Source organism: Lampetra fluviatilis, chromosome 41, assembly GCF_964198595.1.
Source record: "Lampetra fluviatilis chromosome 41, kcLamFluv1.1, whole genome shotgun sequence".
NCBI classification, from domain to species: Eukaryota; Metazoa; Chordata; class Hyperoartia; order Petromyzontiformes; family Petromyzontidae; genus Lampetra; species Lampetra fluviatilis.
In genome coordinates, this window is record NC_136315.1 from 11,009,378 (window position 1) to 11,036,224 (window position 26,847).

Consider the following 26,847-nt stretch of genomic DNA (forward strand, 5'->3'; position numbering starts at 1 on the left):
GTGTGTGCGGTGCGGGCTGTGTGTGTGTGTGGTGCAGGCTGTGTTGGTGTGAGTGGGGGATGTGTGTGTAGCTCGATCGGTGCGTGCGAGGGGCTGGTAACCCCTCCACCTAGTACTTCTTCTACCAAGAGCCACAGTGGAAACACCAAAATAAGCCCGTGCTAGAGAACAAGAGGACACGCGTTCCCTCCCCTAGGTTGACTCAGCCTCAAATTAGTACCTGGTGCGGTGTGTAACCACCGCCACTAGGGAGACAAAGGCGGCTGGGAGTGGTACTGGCCACCCACCCCCTCGTGTGCCGTGCCCGCCTTAATAGATACTCACTCGTAGATGCTTGTCCCAGTGTTTTAAGGCTACACGGGGAATCTTTGCCGGTACGGGTGGAGAGGTGACTCAGTGGTTAGCACACTGCACTACGGTACTATAGACCAAGCAATTTGAGCTCCATTCTTAGCCACAGCTAATATCAGTGGTAAGTGATACATAATCCAGTCTTGGGCCTCCCCTAGGTCGACTCAGCCTTAAATTAGTATTTGGTGTAGTGTGTAAAAATCAGCACCAGGCAGACAAAGTCGGCCATACATGGTTTTAGCCACATCATCCAAATCCAATTTCTGACAATGCGTAACATTTGTATGTATGTTGAACTTATTTCGCACCGTACGTGGCCAACCTTGCTAATCGGCAGTATATTCAGGTGTCTTAGACTTCCCTTAGGGCGACTCAGCCGTAAGCAAGTAGCAGCGAGTTGAATGTGTTAACATGAGCACCATCAGGGTGATAAATGATGCGATATTTGTCTGGCCAGAACACTCCATTGTACACCAAATTGGGCCTTACGAGGTGGCCACGAACACCACTTGACATTATGGGCATAGCTGGCCAGGTGGCCCAGGGGTAGAGCGAGTGGCTCGCAATCATACGTTTGCAAATTCAAATCCTGACTCGGGGTTGACTTAGCCCATCATCCCTCCGTGGTTGTTAAAACAGGTACCACTTTGTGGGGAAGTCAACAGTAGGTGTTCTACAAATAGACTCACCACTGTCATAGGAATGTTGTATTTTCACCACTGGCTCAGTGCTCTAAAGAAATAAGCATCGATGCCTCAATGCTGAGATGAGCAGGGAGTCAATCTATTAATATAGATATTATTAATATAGATATACTGCTACCCAGGAGGATTAAATTGTATTTGTATATGCATGAAGGGCCAGTGAATGCCAAGTTCGTGAAAAGACAATCTAAACAAAGGAAAATATGTATTGACCGGACCTCTATTTTCTCTCCACAAATTAAAGCCAACTTCCCCAAACAGGACGGCAACGGTCAGACATTTACCAAAGGGATCAAATGGCTGACGTGGCCGGTGGATGTGAGCTCAGCCGGCACTGCCGAAACCCTGGACTCGAATCCAGGTGGCTGCCACCAGCGGTTAAACTAGGTTCTCAAGTCAAGTGATGGTCCCGGCCGATCATCAGCAAGTTCTCAAAAACCACAATCACACATATATTTCGTTGTCTACTTCATTTGACTTTGCTCTTCGATTCCAGCCCTGGAAATTAACAAAAAATATGATTTGGTTGCCACGCGACAAACATTATACTCAGGGGTAGGATAGGTGGGAGAGTGCTGCCCACTAATCTGTGTATCATAGGTCACTGAGGCAGGGCCGTTCTCTAACACAAATAATTTCACTGTCCTGCGAGATGTCCTGGTGGATTCTTTGTCTCAGCACGCGACAGCAAAGATGAAGATACAACTGCAAGGTTTGTTTTTTTGTTATGACCAAACAGCTGTTACCCAGCATTCATCACAGTGCACGTATGGGTCCTGCTTCGTATGTCACGGGGCAGAGCGATTCCTGCTCCATCGCACACTTCACCCTACAATGTGCCCCTTGTAGTAACTACCCCAACAGCAGGAAGTCATGCGCCCAGCATTTGATCCACAGCCACTGTAGATTAATCAACATCACATTATGGGTATTTTACACGTTCACTGGAATATTCAAATTTAATCCTATTATCATCCCAAACTCAGGCTTATAATCCTGGTGGTGAATTTGTGGGCATCACTAAGATGGGCCACAGCATTATGGGCAAGATGTCAAAACACCACCACCGTGGACAAAGTGGACTAATTCATAATCAAGAATAAAAACCTCATTCCAAACCCAAACATCACACACCTGCTGGCTTTGACATTTCTCCTCGAAGACACCTGTGTAACCATCAAGCACATCGGAACATCAACAGGCCGACGTACACTTCCCATTCATAAACAAGCCACAGGAGTGTGATTGTGGCCATGCAACCCATTCTATGGACCATAACGTGAACCACTGGAATCTGCACTCCTGCAATGTATGAGGAACAGCAAAACTACACAAACTCTCTCCTTTAGCCCCCTCGTCGTGGCGATCATACTTTGACATGGGTATTTAGCTTCTGTACAAATTTCCATCATACGCAACAACAGAATCAGCTCTTTTCACACGTTGGCAATTTTGTCTCTAGTTTTTTTTGCTAAAACACGCCGATGTCTCCGTGACCAACAACGCAGCAGATTGCCAGTCGTAGCGAGCAGGAGACCTCGACATCGAGCTCCTGAACAAATTGCTGCTGTCACTATGTGCAACAAAATGCGAGGTTTGAACCCCCACAACAGTTGGTTAGGATTGAGAAAGGTGGCCTAAACGATCCACAGCAAAACACACCGGCAGAGAATAAGCCACCTCCAGCTCTCCATCACATCTGGCTCTCCACATACAAAACCCATCAGCCACACACGCTGCCTCCTCCCTTCTGGGACTTAACTTTTGTTTAGCAGTACTGGTCTATTAATACAATCATACTCTGGACCAGACATGGGCAAACTACGGCCCGCGGGCCGTATACGGCCCGTTGGGCTTTTTAATCCGGCCCGCCGAACTTGTCCAACCCGATTTGGTCGTGACTCGAACCTAATTTCCCCATTGGATTGTATGTAAATACAATTAATCCGTTCCAGACTCCTACGAACTGTATATAAATATAGTTTTTTTTTAAGATTATTAGGCACAATAATAGTTAATTACGCAATAGAATTCAGTGTAATAGTAAACTAAATGTAACAACATTGAATAACACTGAGATAACCTTGAATAACAGAGAAAACTAACTTTGCCGCATCAAGGTTTAGAATCGTTCAACAAGATGATTGTTTCGTCTGCTACATCAGTCGGTCGATTCTGAGAGAGAGAATATTCGTATGAGCAATTCATGTTTCTATTGAAAGTAAGTTAACAGTAATATTTGGGTACAGCATTGTATTTGGAAGCATTCACCGTAATATCGTATCAACGTTTACTTCACCGCATCATCGTATGAATGATGCGAGAAGAGATTAACGGGTTCTTATGTTAGCGATTTACGTACTCGGCGCTTTCGCTCTCTAAATTACGGCTTGAATGAGGGGGAGGGGTATGACTACACTCACAAAATTATTATCTTACTCGGAATTTCATATAACAAAAGTTATATACATAACTGTTACGCTTTGTGTAATTCAACAAAACAAACAACACTTAACTCCGAGTTCTCTCCAAATTTCATGAGTCCGTTCTAGGCCCCACAGTTTTTTTTAAAAGGGTTTTAAGCACAGAACACATAATTAAAGTTTAAAAAAATTAACCCGTAAAAACAAAGTTTTTCACTATAAATCCTTTATATGCGTGGCGGCTAGAGTCCTCTCGTCCTCTGGCTTGAGATGGCTGCCACCTATGGGTCAGATGATTGCCTGCCACCATTAAGCAATTGGTAATTAAATATAATTTCTTTTTTCCTAAAAAGTGTAAAATTTTGGAAAAATATTTTCACGAAAATAAATTGTCACGCACAACGAGTCTGTGTGCAAAATGTCAGCTCGATTGGATCACGGGAAGTGGGTTAAAAAACGACCGAAAGATTTGCACGGTCGTAAGCGCGCAAGCAAGCACGTGAACTTAATATAAAGGATTTAAAAATCATTATTTATACAAACTTTTCAATAATTTCCTTCTTCACTTCGATTTAAATTTTCTTTAAAACCTTCTTCTCACCAACATTACCACTCATTACCACTTTCTCCGAAGGCAAGTTTGTAAAAGAATGCATGGTACAGACAGCAGACATCTTGTGTCCGGAGATCAAAAGCAAATTTGAAAAAGTCAGCTTATCACGCAGGACTGTGACTCGCCGTGTGGAACTGATTTATAAAAAAAACTAGCATAAGTACCCGGCGTTGCCCGGGTGAAAAATATATTTCTTAATAACCTTACATATATACACACCCTCACCACTCACCACTCACCCTCACCATTCACCCTCACCACTCTCCCTCACCACTCATCCTCACCACTCTCCCTCACCACTCATCCTCACCAATCACACCCTCACCAATCACCACTCACCACTCACCCTCAACACTCACCCTCACCACTCAACCTCCCCTCACCACTCACTAATCACCACTCACAATCGCCACTCACAACCGCCCTCACCATTATATTTTTGCCCCAGTCAACGCCGGATATTTCCCATTCGTAGCAGTTTATATCAACTCTATAAGCAACTTATATTAAACAGGAAGCGCGATTCTAAAGTAATTTACAACCTTCGATTAGTCCTTTGTGCGATTCAAAGAATCGATTCCTGGCATGTTGGGGGTTTACATTTTGAATGATAGAGTTTCATTTTCATTGTTCTTTTTTTTTGTAATTTTTTCAGGAGTTTTTAATTACATTTTTGCCCCGGTCAACGCCGGATATTTCCCGTTCGTAGCACTTTAACCAACTTATAGTAAACGGGAATCGTCCGAATCTAAAGGAATCTACAACCTTCGATTCCTTTGCGCGATTCAGAGAATCGATTCTTGGCGCGTCGGGTTTAAAAGTAATTACACAGTTGTTTTTTCATTGGTATGTAATGTTTGAAAGTTTTCATAAGATTTTAAATGTATTTTCCCCCCGGGCAACGCTGGGTATATCGAGTTTATACCACAAAGTCGTCGCTTGACACGGGTGGGGTGTCGAGGCCTAGTACCGTGCAGAGCCTCCGGCCTCGCCTAGATTGCCCATCCGGCTGAGGCTGGGTACCGGGGCCGTTACCCCCCCCCGCGCTACAATAATACTGTGTAATCGCTATAATTTTATTATCTACCGACCCTATAATAGTAATTGCACACATTGTGGTGGGGGGGGGGGAGTGAAGAGGACGTGAAACTTTGATGAATTTACCTCAGAGTCGCGTGGTGGGTGTCGAGGCCTAGTACCGTGCAGAGCCTCCGGCCTCGCCTAAATTGCCCACCCGGCTGAGGCTGGGTACGGGTGCCGTTCCCCCCCCCCCCGCGCTACAATAATAGTGTGTAATCGCTATAATTTTATTATCTACCGACCCTATAATAGTAATTGCACACATTGGGGTGGGAGGGGAGTGAAGAGGACGTGAAACTTTGATGAATTTACCTCAGAGTCGCGTGTTAATGCGTGCGCATATTTTTAACGGGAATTAAAAATGGCGTCCACCCGGCAGCGAATGTGTCGCTACCCGTTGCCAGGGGCAACCGCCGTCCAATGAAACTGCGTATGGTCCGGCGACACACAGACACACACACAGACAGACAGACAGATTTGCGATTTTATATATATAGATATAGCCAGTCAATTAAACAAAGTCTGTTTCCTTTGAATTATATTCACTAGCACTGGATGAAAGTACGGACGTAAAATACACTGCTCAGCTCCTCATTTTTATCCGAGGCATTGACAGTTTTGCGATAACAGAGGAGGTTTTGACCATAGAGTCCCTGAAAGGAACAACGCGGGGAGAGGACTTGTATAACCAGGTATCTGCTGTCATCGAAAGAATGACGCTACCTCGGAGTAAACTTGTCAATGTCACAACGAATGGATCGACAAATTTAACTGGAAAAAATGTTGGGCTGCTGAAAATAATCCAGGATAAAGTGAAAGAGGAAAACCCTGTCCAGGATCTTATTTTCCTTCACTGCATCATCCAACAGGAATCCCTGTGTAAGTCTGTATTGCAGCTTAATCGTGTCGTGAATCCAGTCGTAAAACTTGTGAACTTTATACGAGCAAGGGGACTTCAGCACCGTCAGTTTATTACCTTCCTCGAGGAAACTGATGCGGATCATCAGGACTTGCTGTCCCACAATCGTGTCCGCTAGTTAAGTTTGGGGAAAATGTTACAACGAGTGTGGGAGCTGAAAGATATCATCGCATTTTTGGAGTTGATGGGGAAATCTGACGAATTCCCTGAGCTAAGCGACAAGAACTGGCTTAGTGACTTTGCGTTTGCTGTGGACATATTTTCACACATGAATGAGCTGAATGTGAAACTGCAGGGGAAAGATCAGTTTGTTCACGACATGTACAAACATGTGAAAGCCTTCAAATCCAGCTCACTTTGTTCTCCGGACAAATTGTGAACATATCTTTTGTTCATTTTGCCACTTGCCATACAGGAAGAGGCACCGCGAAACGCAAAAAATACAGCAAATCACTTGAGGACCTGCACGGAGAATTCTGCAGTAGGTTCTCTGATTTCGAAAACATTGAACAGTCACTTCAGCTGGTGTCCTGTCCCCTGTCACAAGACCCTGAAACAGCACCACAGGAGCTGCAGTTGGAACTGATAGATCTTCAGCCTGACTCTGTCTTAAAGGAGAAGTTCAACTCTGTTAAACTGAATGAATTTTATGCTTCACTTAACAGAGCCACGTTTCCAAACCTCCGGAGGACTGCACAGAAGATACCGACTTTGTTTGGCTTGACTTATGTGTGTGAGCAGACATTCAGCGTCATGAACGCCAACAAAGCCCGTCACAGATCAAAGTTAACGAATCAGCACCTCAGATCTATCCTGAGAATTTCCACAACCAAAATAACTCCAGACTTGGATGCACTGGCAAAAATGGGAGATCAACAACACTGTTCCCACTGAAACTGAAAGTGATGATGTGTTGCTGCAGCAAGGTTGGAGCCAAATCTCCGCAACACAGCCTGCGTGGCTGCTCTAACCTGTTAATGTAAATAATAAAGAAGTTCAAGTGAGGTAATTGGTTTGGCGCAGGGCTCAGATGTTTTCATGATGTTTGATCAGTCACGTTACAACATGTTTTTGTATTGTTCATGTTCGTGCAATTTGTTAAATTGCCTTGCAAATAAATGCTTTGCTACCTGTTAAAGGCCAAATCCTTTCATGTAATGATTTTTACATGTCATTTATATTAGTTCACACAAACACTCCATCCACCTGTTCCTGGCCCGGCCCCTCTGTCAAATTTTAGAACCCATTGTGGCCCGCGAGTTAAAAAGTTTGCCCACCCCTGCTCTGGACCGTTTTAAACATGCAGCGTATCATCAAAAGTCACGGTGGCGAGATGTTAACTACCTCGCCTGGTATACAGGAGGTCGTGGGTTCGATCCCAACCCTGACGCTTGTATATTTGGAGTCCACGTGTTCTCCCCGTGGTGTGGATTTTTCTACGGGTCCTCCGGTTTTCCCCTGCACACTTAGAATCATGTGTGTAGGAGTATTTGCCTGCTATACAATTTCACATGATACGACTTCGTTGAGCTATCACATGTAATAGCCAGGTCGCTTCTGAAAAAGAGCTACATAGCTCCTCGGTGGCCTTAACCTGATAAAATTAAATTAGTTAAAAGTAAAAAAAACATCTCTTTGAACCGCTCCCTCAAATGACCCGCAGTGGCATTTCACGTCTACATACAGAGCATGCCTGCTCGGCTGCTGAAGCCCCGCAGCCTGGCCCAACAGTGACACGGGGAGAATAAACTTTTAAGATGCCTTTCACAACCCCGCGGATTCGACAACAAGAATGTGGAGCGGCGCTGCTGACGAGGCACAAAGTGCAGAGACAAGACGGGGGAGAGAGCCTGGCCGGGCATCCAGCAGTGGACAGAGCCCAGCTGATGATGAAATACTTCAAAGTGATCGCTTGCTCAAATGAGCCACATTGAAACATTGTTCATAATTACCTGCTTACAGCACTGCAGTGACAGTGGTGGAAATTCCGTATTCCCATGGCCGGGGTTGCCGACCATCCGGGCGACATCCACTCGACTAGGCCTGTCGTCCCCAGAGTGCTCCACATTTCTTTGGGATATACCCCGTGAGGAATGAAGGGCCGAGTCAATTCTCAAATCAGGATTTGATCTCGCAACCTCCTATTGCGAGCCACTCGCTCCACCGCAGAGCGGATTGAGAATAGGAAACGTGAACCAGCAGTGGAGAGAGCACGGCTATGAGAGATAGAGGATTCGTCGTGGCCTCGGTTGCGTGGACTCAGCCGCACGGTGACCGTTACCTCCCCCATAGAGAGAGATAGGGGTGGGGGAGAGAGATAGGGGGGGGAGAGAGATAGGGGGGGGGGAGAGAGATAGTGGGGGGGGGAGATAGTGGGAGGAGAGAGATAGTGGGGGGAGAGAGATAGTGGGGAGAGATAGTGGGGGGAGAGATAGTGGGGGGAGAGATAGTGGGGGGAGAGATAGTGGGGAGAGAGATAGTGGGGGGGGGGGAGAAATAGTGGGGGGGGGGGAGAGAGAGAAAGTGGGGGGGCGGAGAGAGACAGTGGGGAGAGAGAGATAGTGGGGAGAGAGAGATAGTGGGGGGGAGAGATAGTGGGGGGGAGAGAGAGAAAGTGGGGGGGAGAGAGAGAAAGTGGGGAGAGAGAGATAGTGGGGAGAGAGAGATAGTGGGGGGAGAGAAAGAAAGTGGGGAGAGAAAGAAAGTGGGGAGAGAGAGATAGTGGGGGGAGAGAAATAGTGGGGGGGGAGAGAAATAGTGGGGGGGAGAGAAATAGTGGGGGTAGAGAGATAGTGGGGGGAGAGAGATAGTGGGGGGAGAGAGATAGTGGGGGAAGGGGGAGAGAGATAGTGGGGGGAGAGAGATAGTGGGGAGGGGAGAGAGATAGTGGGGGGGTGAGAGATAGTGGGGGGAGAGAAATAGTGGGGAGAGATAGTAGGGGGAGAGCATGTCCTTCCCCCGCACCTCCGATTAGCTCCGGTTGGCTACGTACGGTGCGAAATAAGTTCAACATACGTACACATACATGGGGAGAGTGCGACGAGAGAGAGCAAGGAGAGCGGAGATGGAGAGCATGGAGAGAAGCGTGGGGTTGGCAAGGAGAAATAAGCAGCGAGAGAGCGCAGAGGGAAAAGCGAGGGGTGGGAAGCGATGCGAATCAGTGGCAAGCAGCAGGGAGAGGACGGCGAGAAGAGCGAGCAGGAAGAGGGCAGAGACAGCGGAGAAAGGAGATGGAGAGCAGGGAGAGTGCGTGGACGGAGCAGTGAGAGAGGATGGAGACGAGGGGGCGAGAGAGCAGAAAAGGTCGCTCTCACGCCGGCCGGGTCGCGGTGCAGGCGGCGATAGACGGGGGGGCAGCGGGGCCCCCGACCGCTCCTCTGTGCCTCTCGCTCACTCACCTCCCAAACACCTTTCACTCACAACTCGCCACCCACTCACCACCCACTCACCACTCACCTCCCACTCACCACTCACCTCCCACTCACCACTCACCTCTCTCACCTGCGCCTCCTCTCCTTCTCAGCGCGCCGCACGCAGCTCACTGGAGCAGCGCGCGCGGCCGGTTGACGTCATGGGCAGTGACGTCAGCCGCGCCGCGAACCCAGCGGGGGCGGACTTAACCTCGCCACGTGTCCACCACTCACCACGTGCACTCACCCCGCACGTCTCCACTCACCACGTGCACTCACCCTGCACGTGTCCACTCACCACGTGCACTCACCCCGCACGTGTCCACTCACCCCGCACGTATCCACTCACCACGTGTCCACTCACCACGTGTACTCACTCCTCACGTGTTCTCACCATGTTGGTGTGAGATTCGGCGAGTGGTGGACAGCGAGTGCTGCTTGTGTAGAGGTGGCACAGCGCACTGTTGGCATCTCGGCGTATGTCCGATGACACAACAAGGCGGCAGCAGCAGCAGATGTGTCCATATCAACAGCGTGAGTTCACTGCTCAAATTAACATTGCAAAATTGTTGCGAGTGTTCTATTTACAGGCCTAAGGCAGTGGTGGAAATTACACATTTATAAGGCGGGGGCGAGTTTATCTAGACAGGATCCACGGTTGACTTCGTCACAAAGTGGTACCCATTTTATGGATATTGATTGATGATGGGCCAAATCACCCCCCACCCCAGCCAGGATGTTAACTCGCAACCTTCAGCTTGCGAGCCGCTCTCACTAGTCACTACCACTCTCGTGCAGTGTTTAACATTCGAAATGAGAAATTCACATCCTTTACTCAGCTTTAGTCTAATATTTATTCAACGATTGCTGTATTTAGTCCACATGTGTTACATGTTAAACGTTTGACTATTCTGTGTATTTAAAATGACCTGGCGTAACCCCCCGCCCCCCAGGTCGCCTTGAGATAAAGAGGTAATGATTGTTCCGTGCTATTCGACGGGTCGGCTCCATCTCCCGGTGAGGAACAGGCAGAGCGCCATCATCCCGAGCAGGGCCGGATTCAGGCACGAGGCTTTAGGGGCTGCAAGCCCAGGGGCCTCCGCCAGCTGGAGGGGGCCTCCAGAGATGAAGTAAAAAGTTATTTCATTTGTGAATGCTGAATTCTATTTGTTGTTAGCCTTGTAAAATACAATTACATTTTTCTTTAACTTTTTTTATTTTTGAAAATATTACTGGGGGCTCACAGTACCCGGAGCCCAGGGGCCTACAATACTTCCGGTTGAGTTGAAGGCGTTGGGGGGGCCCACAGTGGGATGTTCCCCGGGCCCCTTCCCCTATGGACGGCCCTCGGGGCAGGAGACTGAGCGATCGCAGTCCTGCTGCAGTGGTGGTCGGCACGCTGCGCTACGACCTCGACCAGCCCGAGTTCGATTCCCGGGCGTGGCCAAGACCTTGACGATGAGGGAAGTGTTTGCAGCACAATTGGTCGCAAGTTCGATATTCAGTTGCTACAGCATTCGCAATTGCACAACCTTGACTTATAAAACCAACTGTTACGTGAAGCTGGCCAGTTGTGAATTGTTACACAACCGTCACTTTGGCTGTCAATCCTTTAATAATTTTTTTTTTTTCACAAATGGAAAGTGAATATCACCTGAACATCGAACTCGCAACCAACTCCACTTGCCGGCCGGCCGTGTTCGTGGATTCTGCGCCTTCTGCTGGATTCGCACGGCCTCCGAGACCACCTCCTCCCCTCTCTTCCTCCCCCTGTCGCCTGCCCTCTGCCCGTGTGTCGCCTGCCCCACGGCGAACGACTGCCAGTATGGATTTTCCCAGTCCGGAATTCATAGTCCAAAGTTACAAGTTCACGTCCTGGTCACGGTCAGCTCACGGTATATCTCAACCCTCCACTGGGATTAATATAAATAAGCGTGAGAACTCAGCAGGTGCGTGCGTCCTGTGTCCTGCCATAGGAATGTGGAATTTGCATAATCAGGTCAGGGGGCAACAGGGTGGTGCACGCCTGTAATCCAACCCTGGCTCGCCAGAAGGCAGGACAGCGAGTTGACTAATCGTCATCTGTACGGGGATAGAGTGTTGCCTCCTTGCGCGCGTGATGATGGGGGGGGGGGGGTCTATGGGTGATCTTCATTCCTTTCACATGCGTAAACACTCATCATTAATAAGTTTCCGAAAACACCTTCAAAAAGAAAAACCCAATGTGGCAGGGTCCACCTACAAAAAATCCTACGACTCAACGTATCTCTCCTGGATGAATCGGTAACTGCAGTACTAACTGCGCGTTGTGGACACTACGTAGGCCATCCCGTTGTTGTTGACCATTTGGCCTCGGCAACTCTCGCTGTGCAACGTGGATACAGCCGAAGTGCTGACACATCACCAAAGTCACACGCACCTTTGCATACACACCAGCACTCACCACTCGGCAGGCACACTCACCTCTAACGAATGATTCCTGTTAATATGGGTCCCAGTAGGAGATGTAGTGGTCAAGGCGATGGTGTGGGAGGAGGGAGGCCAGGAGAGGCTGAAAATGTAGGAACAAAGATAATGAGACAATAACTTTCTAAATAATGATAATGGTAAGGGTTACGTGGGGAAAGGACTGGGCTGGGAAGCAGTGCATTGTGAATATCACCAGCCATCTCTAGCCCAATATAGGCCAGACCACGGGGAAGCGAGGTAGGCCCAGCCTCTACAGCCGCCAAGATGTATGTAGAACTTCTATCGCACCGTACATAGCCAACCGTGCTAATGGGAGGTGCGGGAAGAAGGAGCCCTTCGTTGTATGATGTGGTCCGAGGGTTGCCACCTGTGCTGGTTTCTCCAAGATCGTATTTTTGTTTAGGTAGCTGCTGCCCAGGGAAATCTGGGACGTGAAAAGTCGCAGCTTTGGTCAATGGCACAATAATTACAGACCGCTCAACAAATTTACATGTGGAACTCCTCTCTGCCACTACTCTTGAGAGGTTTCGCTTTCCATGGTCTGTCCCGAGGTCTTTGTTCAGAGTTTGAAAAACGTGTGGCCCACAGATAACGGCAGATGACCTGGAGGGGAATTGCACTCTTCTCTCTTCTCCCCCACGAACCCCTCAATAAGCTAACACATCTATTCGATGTGCATAAACATACAAAGATCCCCCCGTATAGCCTGAACAGACTGTGAGCGAACACCTATGAAGGCCGGAACGGTACACAAGGGGGGGGGGGTGGCCAGCACCATGCCCGACCGCCTTTGTCTCCCTAGTGGCAATGTTTACACACCGCACCAGGTACTCATTTGTGGCTGAGCCGACCTAGGGGAGGCCCAGGACCGGTTCAGATAATCGTCACTGGTGTTGGCCGTGAGCGGGAATCAAACCCATATCGCCGGGTTCATAGCGCAGCACGCTAACCGCTACACTATCGCTCCCCACATACACGCGCACACACACATGCAACTGGGCCATATTGACAGCAGCATTACATAAAAACTCGACCCAAGGTTCAGCACGCTGTAAACTCGCCCATTGTGTCATCTCTGTCATCTCTCCATCACGGTGGCGCGGTTCTTGACCGCTGATTGCCGTGTGAACTTCCGCACGAAACTTCTCTACCAACGCGATTTTATGGTGCCGCAGTTATAGGTCGGTTAAACACACTTCGCCATTGCGTTAACTTTGACTCGAGAGGCCAATTTCAAAATGAAAACAATAAACACTGGAAAATCTCGAGTTTTTTTTTTTATAAATTGCTGGAGCGGTTACCATGTGTAATAAAGGACTCAATCACTGGGTCTGTCTCCGTTGTCCTTTATTTGGGTTCTTACACTTGTCCCACACGGCCCTCGCTCAGAGCCTCTCCGCTTGGCAACTCCACAGCTGCCTTCACTCCCGTAGCCTCCTCGCTCCTGCAGCTCCGCTGCAGATCCCCTGTGCAGTCCTCCGGCTGCCCTCACTGCAGCTCCACCGCTGCTCCTCGTTCCCCCGTGCTCGGTCACCGCTGGCCGACGGTGCCGAGTCTTACTCTGCGTGTGTGGCGATCTCGCCACTCTCCAACCTCCGCCCTGCGTGGCCTCACTCTAACTCTATCTCCCACACTCTCTCGTCTCTTCCGGTATCTCTCCCTTAAGACCTCACCCCTCTCTCACACGTGACCTAACTCCTCCCCCCCATGACGTCATATCCGCGAAGCCGTTTACGCCCGCATTACACATGTATTGGTGTTTAACATGTTTTTTTACATTCACTATGCGTGTATGTTGAACTTATTTCACACCGTACGTAGCCAACCGTGCTAATTGGAGGTGTATGGGAAGGAAAATAAACTAAACACAAAAAGTAGTTGGAAAGAAACTCGTTTTCAATCTAGATTTAAAAGTGCATAGCTCCAGTGGCTTCCTATTATCGGAAGAGCGTTCCAGATCGCCGCAGAAGCGCATCTGAAAGCACGCGAAGCAGTGACCGTTTTGGTTGCTGGTTAACCAAAAGCCGCTGCAGTCGATTGTGATCAATCGACTGATGGATGAAAGCCATTTTAAAATATCACCATTTACATCCCAGTTACAGTATCACGATGCATGGTACAAAGTAGACAAACGACCTTCTGGAATTCTAGATTTGAAGCTTTCGTGACTGCAATGATTCATATTCTTAGGTTTTTTCGGTAAAGTCACGTTGGTAAAAAATTAAAATTAATAAAAGTAAAATAAAAATAAAATAAAAATCACGACGTTTCGGAGGCAACACAAGCTTCCGTCTTCAGGTGGAACCGTCACAGCACGATAGCTGTATCAAGTGAGAGAAATTCCAAGAACACAGTATTTGTATATATACTGGTTGAGGGTGGGAGGAGCCAAGGTAGGCCCTGAAAATTATTTTTGTGAGGTTCGGTGCGGCTGAAACACGCTGTTAGGAATGGGCCTTTGTTGTGTAAACTAGGTGCGGATGATGTAAAGGTGCGTGTAAAAGGGACTGAGCCTTTTTGTTATGTAGAGATGATGCGGCTTAACTCGCTGCCAAGAAATGAGTCTTTGTTGTGTAGAATGGTTGACTGAGCCTATTATTATGTAGGGGTGGTGCGGCTGAAATCGCTGTCAGGAATGCTCCAAATATTTGTAGTTAAATCTTTTCTGCATAATTAATAACATCTTTCCAATGATTACTAAGTTTGTACCCATCATCACGGTTGAAATTATGTCTGTGTTTGTATATTTGGATGGCCTCGTGTACAAACCTTTGATGGTAGCCAGGAGGCTTTCAGAGCACCTAAGTCTCGGAAAAGACAATTTCATGGGAGCCCACAGCGTTGTAGCAATGATCGGCAACGGCGGAAGAATCAGTTATGCCGTGTTTCAGATCTGACTTGTGCTCGCGGACACGATCAGAGATATGACGTTTCGTTTCTCCAATGTAGCAATCACCACAACTGCAACTCAGTTTGTAGACTCCAGGGTATTGTAAGTCAGGAATGACATCTTTCACAGATGGAATTAGGTCACGGATTTTATGTACTGTACTGAATCGGACTTGAATCTTATGTTTGTTTAGAATCTTGGGAGATCTTTTTGGTCATGCCTGCTATGTATGGTAACGTGATAGTTTTGATCGGAGTTTCATGTGGCTGTTTCTGTATGGTGGGAGAAACAGCTTGGCGGATGGTGCGGTCAGAGTATCCATTCATCCTGAGGGCCCGATGTACATGTCTTAATTCACTGGCCAGGTGGAGTTGGTCAGAAATGCCATGAGCTCTGTGGTATAGCGTTTTGATGAGAGAAATCTTTTGAGATGGGTGGTGGTGGGAATCGGGTTTCAAGTAGGAATCTGTGTGGGTGGCTTTCCTGTAGACAGAATGTCCCAAGGATCCGTCAGGTCTCCTCTCAAACAGAATATCTAAGAATGGTAGTTTACCATCTTTCTCCACTTCCATGGTGAATCTGATGGATGGGTGTCTGGAATTGATGTGGTCCAAGAAGTGGTTCAATGCTGGGAGGCCATGTGGCCAAATGACGAAGGTGTCATCCACATACCTCTTCCACAGGGAAGGACGCAGGGTGGATGTCTGGATGGCGTCTGATTCAAACTTTTCCATAAACATGTTGGCTATCACTGGTGACAAGGGGGAGCCCATAGGGGTACCCTCATTCTGTTTGTAGAAGGTGCCATTCCAGGTAAAATAAGTGTTGGTGAGGCAATGCCTAACCAGCGCAGGTACATCCGAATTCAATCCATGTTGGACCAAGTCCTAAGGTGCTCTGCAAGCCTCCTGGCTACCATCAAAGGTTTGTACACGAGGCCATCCAAATATACAAACACAGACATAATTTCAACCGTGATGATGGGTACAAACTTAGTAATCATTGGAAAGATGTTATTAATCATGCAAAAAAGATTTAACTACACATATTTGGATTATTCCTGACAGCGATTTCAGCCGCACCACCCCTACATAATAGGCTCAAGTCAACCATTCTACACAACAAAGACTCATTTCTCGGCAGCGAGTTAAGCCGCACCACCTCTACATAATAATAGGCTCAGTCAACCATTCTACACAACAAAGACTCATTTCCTGACAGCGAGTTAAGCCGCACCACCTCTACATAATAATAGGCTCAGTCAACCATTCTACACAACAAAGACTCATTTCCTGACAGAGAGTTAAGCCGCACCACCTCTACATAATAATAGGCTCAGTCAACCATTCTACACAACAAAGACTCATTTCCTGGCAGCGATTTCAGCCGCATCATCTCTACATAACAAAAAGGCTCAGTCCCTTTTACACGCACCTTTACATCATCCGCACCTAGTTTACACAACAAAGGCCCATTCCTAACAGCGTGTTTTAGCTGCACCGAACCTCACAAAAATAATATTCAGGGCCTACCTTGGCTCCTCCCACCCTCAACCAGTATATATACAAATACTGTGTTCTTGGAATTTATCTCACTTGATACAGCTATCGTGCTGTGACGGTTCCACCTGAAGACGGAAGCTTGTGTTGCCTCCGAAACGTCGTGATTATTTATTTTTATTTTACTTTTATTAATTTTTTACCTACGTGACCTTCTGGAACTCTAGAACTCCTTCTGAACTCCTCGAAATCGTGTAACATCCAGAAACATGAACTCCCCAATACTTTGCAATGGAGATAAGGATTTGTGCAGAATGGGTGCAAACGTGTTGTGGTTCCAACATCGATAGGGAGAAAGAATCTGAACGTATTACATGTGTAATGTAGTAACTCGGCGGGAGACGACTTCACGGGTAACACACTCTTTATTTTACCAAACTCGTTCACAGGTGACTAACACCTACTTTGTATCGCGGGTAACAACCACCCACTTAGTATCTCGGGTGACAAACACCCACTTAGTATCTCGGGTGACAAACACCCACTTAGCTACCCTGGCGACTAACGCCCACTGAGCTACTCGGGTGACCAACACCCACTTAGCTACTCGGCGACTAACGCCCCTGAGCTACTCGGGACACTCCCTGCCCGGGGTATCCGTCTTGACTGTGGGTCCCCAGCCCGACCCACGTGGGCGTCGGACCCCGGGTCCCACAGTCTCGCCTCCGAGCCACACAGGGCCCCGGTCCCTACAAGGACGGCGGGACTAGGGGTCTCGGGGCACTAGGTCTTCAGCTCCGTCTTCTGGTCTTCAACTGGGTAACTCTCCCCGAGTGCTCTCGCGCGTCCCCCTTTATACCCCACCTGCGGACGTCGCTGCGAGCACCCATCCTATTCGACCAATCACTGGGCGCTGGCTACGATCCTGTTTTCCCACATCTCAGCGTGCCTCAGCACCCACGCCGCGCCGCCCCGTCATCTGTCACTCCCGGCGCGCGCGTCCACACCACGCCCACAACGCGTGCCCAACCCCGCACCTCGCGCCGCCCCGTGATCCATCACTGTCACAGTCGGCGCACGTCAACACCACCACTACACATGTGTAGTGAGTTCAACTAAGTCGCAGACGTTCCTTTTTAGAGGCAACACATTTTGTTGTAACACGTAACACAAAGGGGTAACTTGCCCAGATACAGCCTAGGGTGGTGGCCACCCAGCTAACCACTCTATACAGAGGAGTTACTGCTACGAAGGGCCGGGCCTCACTCGGGTCCCCGACCACGTGTTCGCCTCGTAAGAAGTAGAGCTTCCAGCTTGAGATGTAGAGCTTCAGCTGGTGGACGTGGAGTTTCAGCTTATAGAATGCAGCGACCCTGGTCCCTCTCAGGGAACCCGCCTTATATCCCCCCACGGGTCGGGGCCACTCCACCCCTGGCCCCGCCCGCCTTCTAGCTCCCTCTTGAGAGCTCTCCCCGGACACGTGATCACCCCCGAGTCCCCTCATCTGGGGGCCTCTCTGTGGACACTCTAGATCACGTGTCTGCAGGGTCAACCAGAGTGTCATGGCCCGAGGCAACCCTGTCTTTAGGCTGACACTCTCCCGCTCCCCCGCGTGGGAGACTGCACTGCACGCTATGTTGGTAATACACCTACCACCGGGTGTACGCGATGCCAATGCATCGCACGCCACGGCCCTTCCAGGGCCGGCAGCATACAGTGACATCCCTGATGTCACTACATCAGTACAAAACATCATCATTGATTCCCTACCAGCATCAGCCACCCAAGTGACCGTCTGAAATAACCGGTTAGCAACCATGACGTGAGAGCTTAATACCTAAGCAGAGGAGGGTTGGACAGTCATCAGTCATACAGCAGTACTGCCCAAAGCTGCATACCTTAAGAAACAGTATCCAGCCTAGAATTCCTGACACCAGCACTGGCCGAACACTGGTACCTATTTATTTGAACTATTTTAATTTTACCAGGTATGGCCCACTGAGCTGTAGAGGTTTCTTTTCTACTTGCACATTCAAGCTGGGCTGGGGCCATGCCGAGCTATCGCGGCGTGGCTCAGAAAGCAGAGGTCACTTTTCCACTGCGCAAGCCAAGCCTTGCCGACGTCACACGCTACGTGTCGCCACGTTTGAGTAGCCAAACGCAACTGGCACCCATCATCGGCCCTGCCTCTAGCACAGCTGGGCCCGGAGCCAGATCCAGATGTCGTGAGGCCAGTGCAGTGCTGCTTGGTTCCAGCTCCGCTCTGCAAATAGCCAGTGGAAAAAGACCCGTACTGTACTGGCCCTGTGCTGGCACGGGGTTTGAATGTGCAAGTGGAGTAGGAGAACAAGTGGCTGCCTTCCGTATCACAGTGCCGCGCATTGCAAGAATCACATGGGGAGATACACCTTTTAACCATGTTGCTAACGTCACCTTTAAGACGTCCAGGCCTATTGTTAACAACTTACAGAACTCACACAAATAGCCACTCTGCTCTTCCTTAGGTAAATCGTGAACGCTCTTATTGCGTCAAGAGCTGATAACAACCTCCATGATATAAAAAATGGCTGGGGGCAGAATATAGGCAATGGGGTTGGCGGTGAAAGGCAGCTGTCACCTTAGGCGGTTTACACGACGGTCGCCGTCATAGGTTTACTGCAGGAATGACTGCAGCCACACCCACGGTGGTGGGACGCACGCAAAGTCCACCTTGGGCCATGATACGCTGTGTTCACTGACAGAGCCAGTGGGGGGGGTGGAGTGGCACGTGCCCCCCAAATGATCCAATCGAAATCCCTAATTTCGATCGGATCATTGGGGTTTATTAGTAATAAATCGGCATTTTGCGACCCCCACTGAGACTGTGTAGCATATTATTACGTGCCAGGGACTATGAGATGATAGGACAATAGTCTGAGTCCATAATTGGCAATAAGTAACGGCAAAGCAGTTATAAGTGACTCACAGAATTGTGCGCAGTTGCGTATACAGTATACGACTTCCCTGAAGGCATTCATCTTCAGCGAGCGCGATGCCAATTACACAACGCGGTTCGAATTCGACCCTCGATCGATGGCTGTGGCATCGCCGCACACGCGTCGAATAAAAAGCAAGGGACAAGTCCTTACTTACTAACTCCTATCATTTTTCATTGCTGGAGGGGTTGCCCCCCCTTACCTTAAAATCTTGGCTCCGCCATTGGCTGTGTTTGATTGTTGGGCGCTGTATTGTCTGTTGAACTTCTTTTACACCTATTGAAACACGTGCATTTATTCCGATACGTTTTAGGTAATACTACAAACGCTTTGGAAAATGTTGGACTGTGACGCTGGTACACAATGGCCTACATTTTTTTTACCGTCACAGGATCTTTGACATCCACCGTGAAGCAGACAGTGCGTGGTATTTTATGGTGAATAGACATAGTGTTTACCAGGGCGGCCTGCCTGAATCCAACCGTGAACCTCTGCACGGCAGACGACGGAGAGGAGGAAATCGCTTGGAGCAGCAGACGAACTCGGTGCAGGGGGAGCCGAGAATAACAGCAGCAGAGACAGGAAGATATGAAGGGAACTCTCATGAGCAGCAGGAGCAGAGACTATTTGGCGATGACGATGAAGAGACAGTATTCGTATACGCAGGAACTTTATAATTTAAAATGCAAAACACGTTTTTACATCCCCGCGTTACATTTGAATGTAAATGTTATGTTTACAATTCCAAGGCGTGGATACTGTGGCGGCGTGAAATGCACATGTTCACGCAACGCAAACACGTGGCTGGGTAGGCAACCTGCAGTCGCTCTACTTATGCCAATGAGCCCGTTACACAGTGGCTAGCGTGGGCCAATCAGCAACCAGGCGCTTATCTGGGAATTGCTAAAACATTTTAAAAAACTTGATTTGAAGCTTTCGTGACTGCAGGAATTACTATTTGGTTCTTTCGGTAAAGTCACGTAGAAAGAAAAGAAATTTAATAATAGAATACGACGTTTAGATTGCAACACAAGCAGTCAAAGTTCACAGTTCATTTATTAGGTATAGCCCTGTGAGCCATTCGGCTCTTGAATCGGGTGCACCCGCTGAATCGCGTGCAACCGCTGAATCAGTCATCAGGTAGAACTACATTTGAGAGAGACAAAACACAGACACAGAGACACAGAGAGAAACACACAACATAGACACAGAGAGTCTCTGTGTGTCTATGTTGTGTGTCTCTCTCTGTCTCTGTGTTGTCTCTCTCTGCTTGTGTATCTGTCTGTGTGTCTCAGTGTCTGTGTTTTGTCTCTCTCTCAAATTTAGTTCTACCTGATGACTGCTTGTGTTGCAATCGAAACGTCGTATTCTATTATTTAATTTACTTTCTTTCTACGCGACTTTACCGAAAGACCCAAAGAGCATTAAAAAAAATTCAACCCTAAGTGATTAAATTAATTCAGGTTTTCAATTAACCAAAAGATAAATAATCCCAGGGGTCCCTAATTTTGTTAAAGTCTTACAAAGACACCGATGAAATGATTCAGGAGGAACCTAATATTTTATTCCGAGTCCATGATAAATGCCTCAAAGTCGTGGTCCAGGTCACCGCTCAAAGCGTCGACAAAGTCGTCGACAGTCGGCCTCTTCTGCAGCATCCCTGCAACAACAGCGCCCACGTTATACTCGAGGGCACGGACACGGCGCTCACAGCTACCACGAAGCTGCTCGCCGATTTAATTTTGCATCACAAAGCATTTGCGAGGCGAAGCGCAAACTGCGCGAGTTAGCCTTGGGTGGGCCCGATGCGTTGTGTTATTTGGGCAGCGGCAGCGCCTCAATAGATTTGCAGGATTGGCGAAACTCCGCTGCTTTGCAACGCAAGCACAGGAATCACGCTCGTTTCGCGAGAGTCGAGGAAGAGGACTTGGTGAGAAGGCGTTTCAGTATTGGGCCTATGCTCGAGGCCAGCTTGTGACCACAAACGGCTCGCGACTGCGAGCGAGCAAGACAAGAGCAGACCCGCCCATCGCACAGCCAAGCGACTCGTCTGGAGCGTGACAAGACGACGATGAGCAGTGAAATATTAATTATTATTGTTATTATTATGCGAGCCACCTGTGGTTGCTTGTTTACCCAGAAAAGCCTCACCAAGTCTCAACTCATTTTTAGGAGGGTCCTGCCAAGTTTTCGCAGTACGGTGGGCGATGATTGCCGCTGTGTATAATCCCAATTGAGTATCACGCGGTGCGATAAAATAAATTTGGCCAACGAGCGGCAAGCGCGCCGGACCACATCACTGCCTGGTGACGAATATTACCAGCCGATTTTATGAATAGGTGTGATCGCATCTAGAGCATAGACTGGCTGAGCATGCGCGACTGCTGTTACATCCAATAGGCTTTGCTAGAGTAGCGAGTATTTAACTTGCAAGTGACGAGGTAGGCGAGTGCTAATGATCGTCACTGTGTGATGGCAAATAGTGAAGGCCAGTACCTTCTACCATCAGTATCGGCTCTTTCCCTCCTCCATGCGCCAACATCTCGTTGCGATATCGGTCCCCGACAGCTCTGAACGAGGACACACACAGGCATAACGAAGTTGCGGGTCACGTCAGGAAGTTAAGCCAACATTCCCCTGTCATCAGTCAATGAAACATGTTAACACAAAACACTTTTCCGTACTAGATTCTGCGTTAAAGCTTTTTCCCATCAGCCACTCACTATGCAATGATACAGCGACATGCCGCGGGGTGTAGAAATAACTGTTGGTTTAAAATACATTTTATGTCCTCAACATTAAAACTGACAAACGATTTCAGGAAAAGGTTAAATGTACAGTATATATTAATGTGAGTTAAATGATATGTGAACTGGTCCTGGGACCTCTGTGGTACTGGGCTCTGCATCACCAACTATCTGTTAAGAGCTGCACTGTACCTGTCGAAGGGATCTCGGTTAAAGCACTGCTTCCACAGCATGCTGGCCACAGCGCGAGACAGCAGGTATGAATAGTACTTGGCTCCGTAGCCCACCAGGTGGCTAAACCTCAGCTGCCAAGCCTGCGTGAACACCACCCAATCACCACATGTGTACCCGATTACCACACATGGGTCATTGTCATACCCAACCAATCGCCACATGCGGCCAATTGCCGTACTCGTACCCAATCACCACATGCGACCAACTGCCGCACGAGTACCCAATCTCCGCACGCGTACCCAATTGCCGCATCCGTACCCAATCGCCACACGCGACCAATCGCTGCACGTGTACCAAAACAACGCACACGGTCAATCACCACACGTGACCAATCGCCACGCACCATACGGCAAAGGAATGGGATCCTTCTTGAGTTCACTGCGTGGTGAAGTATGGCTTTTTCAGGCAGTACATCAGCTCGGGGGTTTTTGGGTGGCATTATCAAAAGTTGGTTCACGCTATCACTGACACGGCACTTTTCTTCCAAGGGCCATTCCCATACACTCTGCCACACACAAAGAATGGTGGAACAAGACAACTCCTCTGGTCCAAGTCAACGTGGGGGCACAATACAGAACCCGGGAAGTTCCAGTCAACTGCTTAAACAAGACACGCGGTGAACGATCACAAACCGGACATGACAGTGTAGATTCGCTTGGTCCACCATATAGTGTAATCCATGGAAATATCCTCAGTCCGTACCGATACCAAGGGTGGCCGTGCAACTCACGCACAGACGCGCGCACATTGGCTAAAGCATGGCAGCACCTAATTAGCAACTCTGCTGGGTCTAAAGCTGAATAGCCAAGGGTGCATCAATCTGACATTGCCGATTCGCGATTCCCTGCTCCGGTCACTGTGCGCACACACACACACCGTGTTGGGGACGTAGGGCAGGCCGTAGTATTTGCTATGGGTCTCCCTCAGGGTCTCGGTGGTGGACTTGTTGAGAGGGTGTTCACCATGGTAGAGCTGGTCCAGCATGGAGTAAAAAACCTGCGAGACACAAGAGTTGAACCCGCGACCCTCGTAAATGACGCGACCTCGTTACATCCATTTGGCGTTCTCTAACACAGCTATAGTCACAAACCGAACAGCCTTCGCTTCATAGTCATCCGAACAAGAATACACCACATAAACGTTTAACTTCACTGACATAAGATAATAACATTTTTACTTGTAAAATTAATTTTAATTATGAAATTAACTTTAACGGATGATGCTCGCTCATGAGACAGATTTTAAGCAGGCTAAAAGCTGCTTAAAATGTTTGTTTGCATGTTTTGCCACAAGTATGTCTGGTTAATGCAGATTTGGTGTTTGAACATCTTAACACCTTTATTATTTCCAGAAAGGGTCAAACCTATTCTTATTTTTTTATAATTTTTGAAACTGGCAAAAAGGTCCCATAGATAGGATAAAAGTGGTCACTTTTATTGCAATAAACGATCCAACAAAACGACGCCACGAGCCAGGGAGACGCCACCATCAGCGGCATCACTAGGACGCTCACCAGGACCGTGCCCTCTTCCTCGCAAGTGCCTGGGCACAAGCGTGTGGGCCCCGCCCCCTAGGGCAACGCGGCTTGCATAGCAGCCACAAGCATCGGGAAAGTTTGTCCTTTATGCCAAATCGGCACGAAACAGTCCTAAATTTCTCTTCTTGGTTCTTTCGGTAAAGTCCCGTAGAATGAAATAATAAAAATAAAACATAATAAAATAATTCTCACGACGTTTCGGCCACAACGCAAGCAGCAGTCCTCAAGTGGAGAACAGGTCTGTCGAGGAGACAGAGTCTGACAGACCTGTTCTCCACCTGAGGACGGCTGCTTGCGTTGTGGCCGAAACGTCGTGAGAATTATTTTATGATGTTTTATTTTTATTATTTCCATTCTACGTGACTTTACCGAAAGAACTAAGAAGATGAATCCCTGCAGTCACGAAAGCTTTAAATCGAAATTTAGTCCTAAATTTTTTACCACAGTTTTACGAACTCTACTTAGTTCAATATAAATTAATACAATTATAAAGGTTGTTGCAAAAAACATGAATGCTAATTTGTGTTCAATAATAGTCCCTGGTTACTGCATATGCCAAATCATAAAATAAATATTGGTAACTTTGTAATGCGCATGACATCAGACTTGCAATCACTTATACAGATATCTTCCTCTAAACTTTCCAGATGCATGTATATTTGACACATTTCACACCTCCGATTAGCACTGTTGGCTACATAAGGTGCAAAAGAAGTTCAACATACATACATACATTCCAAAACTTTTTAAAATGTATGTCATTGGTTTTTACTCAGCCATGAATTGGTCGAAAATTTTTTTAATTGAAAAGGGGGAAAAAAACTTTTTGCGCAGCAATAATGTCTAAAACGTCAAACAGCGCTAATAGCTCCGTCATTAAACGTTCTGGCCGTGAGCCACCGCACACCTCCCCTTTGCCTCACCTGAAGCTGTAAATCCGACGACGCGCACACTTTCTTCGACTCGCACAGACGCGTGACCATGCTCTTTGACAGCGGCTGGAAAAGCAACAAATTAGGGTAAAAAAAACTGTGGTGGCTTCACAGAAGAGAACCGTGATATGATTCTACACCATCAAGCATTTGCAGAAATCCTCAAGGCCGCTGGGTCACCGATACGAAAACGTGATACCCTAGTTCACTGCGCATTTATTTATCTTGTATAGCTCGAGGCCACCGAGCTCAGCAGCCACTGAGGATTCCGCAGGGCGACTTAAACAGCAGAAAAACCGCACTTGCGCGCTCGCGACAGCATTTACACCACGGCTTCTGTCCAACGCTCTCCCCAGGACACCTGACAATATAATAATTATATTTGTAAGGCACATTTCATCTCTAGACCCCAATGTGCCCCATGTATGGAAAGCAGGAAATAAACAAAACTAGGTTAAATGCCCAGAACCATTTGAAAGAGGCGAGTTTTAAAGACAGACTTAAATAGCTCTAACGAATGATTGTCTTATTACCAAAGGCAAAGCGTTCCATAATACTGGGAGCTGCACTGGCAAAAGCCCAATCACCCCAGGAACATAGCCTTGACCTCGGAGTACTTAGAAGAATGCCATTCAAAGATCTCAGGGACATCGTTGGAGCTTAAGAATGGCTCAGTTCCTACACATATTGTGGAGCTAACCCATTGAGAGCAGAATCTTATAATCCACTCGATACTTAACTGGTAAACAATGCAAAGTCAAGAGGGCAGGTGTGATGTGCTTGCGACACGGTGTATACCTAGCAGCTGCATTCTGAATAAGCTGGAGTCTACCCAGCACCTTACTTGGAATCCTGAACACTAATGCGTTGCTATAATCAAGTTTGGGAGAACACAAAAGCATGAGCCAGTCTCTCTCAGTCATTATGTGACAGGAATCGATGCAGCCCGGCAATATTTGTAAGGTGAAATAACAAAGTTCTAACCGCCTCAAAGGACAGGGGCTGGTCAAATTCATCACCAAAATTTCTGATCTCCTGTCATGACCATCTATTAACAAATATGAACTGATTTTAGATAAATGCAGAGGGGAGCTAATTAAATACAGCCTCAGTTTTGTTCGCATTTAGTAAAATACAATTTTGCTGCCACCAAGGTTTTACGAATTTTTATGATGCAGACAGTGCAGAAGCTGCCATCACACTTGGGAGGGTGATACATCGATATTAACAGTATGGGCTGGGCACGAGGTCTCCAGTCCAATGCCAGGTGCTCAAATTACTGAAATGTTGGTAAAGGCAAAGGACAAAGGATTGCCGTATGGGTGTGAATAATTTCCAGATCTCCCCCTCACCGGCCAGATTACCGGGGCTTCTTATGAAAATAGAAACCTAATGGGGTCGGCTCATTCAATGAGTAGTCAAGAGAACGATGCCAGGTCTCGGTCAAACACAGGAAGTCAAGACGGTGACACGAGATTATGAATTACACGGAAACCACTAACCACCGATTCATCTTCCCATAAGCTGTGTCCAATTTGAAAGCCGAGAGCTGCGTTTTGAGGGCAGATAACGCGAGAAACACAAGGCCGTGTCTGAAGTTGCGAGAAAAGAGAGGGTTCTGCACAACAGAGGCATTGCTGAGCCATGCAAGCCGTCTCTGCACAATGGTTTCAGGTACTAACCTGGCCCGTTTGGTAATGCCTGGCGAACTGAGACACCACGCGGTAGTCACTGGCAAAATACTCCATGAGAATGGACGGAACTTCTGCAAAGTCTGTAGGACACCTTGTGCCTGTTAAATACACGCGGGGCAACAAACGTTCAGTTTTACTTCTGTTCATTGTTGACGACACGACAGATTTGTCTCGTCAGTTCAGTGACAAAACTGCACAGCAAAGTCTCAAAAGTTTAAGGAAAACAGACTTCATCATAAAAAATGCATTAACATGACCCAGGATAATAATTAAAGTATACATTTGGAGACCCAGGTCACTCTTCCAAATGACACTATCCTATTTTCTTGAGTTCCCACCTGGCTAAACAAATTAACCTGAACTTGAGTGC

General features: G+C 47.8%; 2 protein-coding genes across 7 annotated transcripts in view; both read right to left on the reverse strand.

Moving 5' to 3' along the window:
• Positions 1-9,659, reverse strand: part of SLC39A14 (solute carrier family 39 member 14) — a 56,257-nt gene extending 46,598 nt beyond the window's left edge. The window contains exon 1 of one of the 4 annotated variants that reach the window (XM_078875564.1): positions 9,592-9,659. The gene's annotated coding sequence lies outside the window, so the exon portion shown is untranslated. Of the gene's footprint in view, positions 1-5,483; positions 5,582-9,575 lie in introns of those variants that run through there. The other 3 variants (XM_078875563.1, XM_078875565.1, XM_078875566.1) reach the window with 3 other exon arrangements.
• Positions 9,660-9,893: 234 nt separating this feature from the next.
• Positions 9,894-26,847, reverse strand: part of MIPEP (mitochondrial intermediate peptidase) — a 60,932-nt gene continuing 43,978 nt past the window's right edge. For 2 of the 3 annotated variants that reach the window (XM_078875562.1, XM_078875559.1), the window contains 8 exons: positions 26,466-26,575; positions 24,775-24,849; positions 23,191-23,310; positions 22,273-22,394; positions 21,830-21,903; positions 19,792-20,993; positions 11,964-12,051; positions 9,894-9,961 (listed from right to left, as the gene is read on the reverse strand). In XM_078875562.1, the coding sequence (XP_078731688.1) occupies positions 20,896-20,993; positions 21,830-21,903; positions 22,273-22,394; positions 23,191-23,310; positions 24,775-24,849; positions 26,466-26,575 (599 nt within the window). In that variant the 3' untranslated portion in view covers positions 9,894-9,961; positions 11,964-12,051; positions 19,792-20,895. Of the gene's footprint in view, positions 9,962-11,963; positions 12,052-19,596; positions 19,610-19,791; positions 20,994-21,829; positions 21,904-22,272; positions 22,395-23,190; positions 23,311-24,774; positions 24,850-26,465; positions 26,576-26,847 lie in introns of those variants that run through there. The other variant, XM_078875561.1, reaches the window with a different exon arrangement.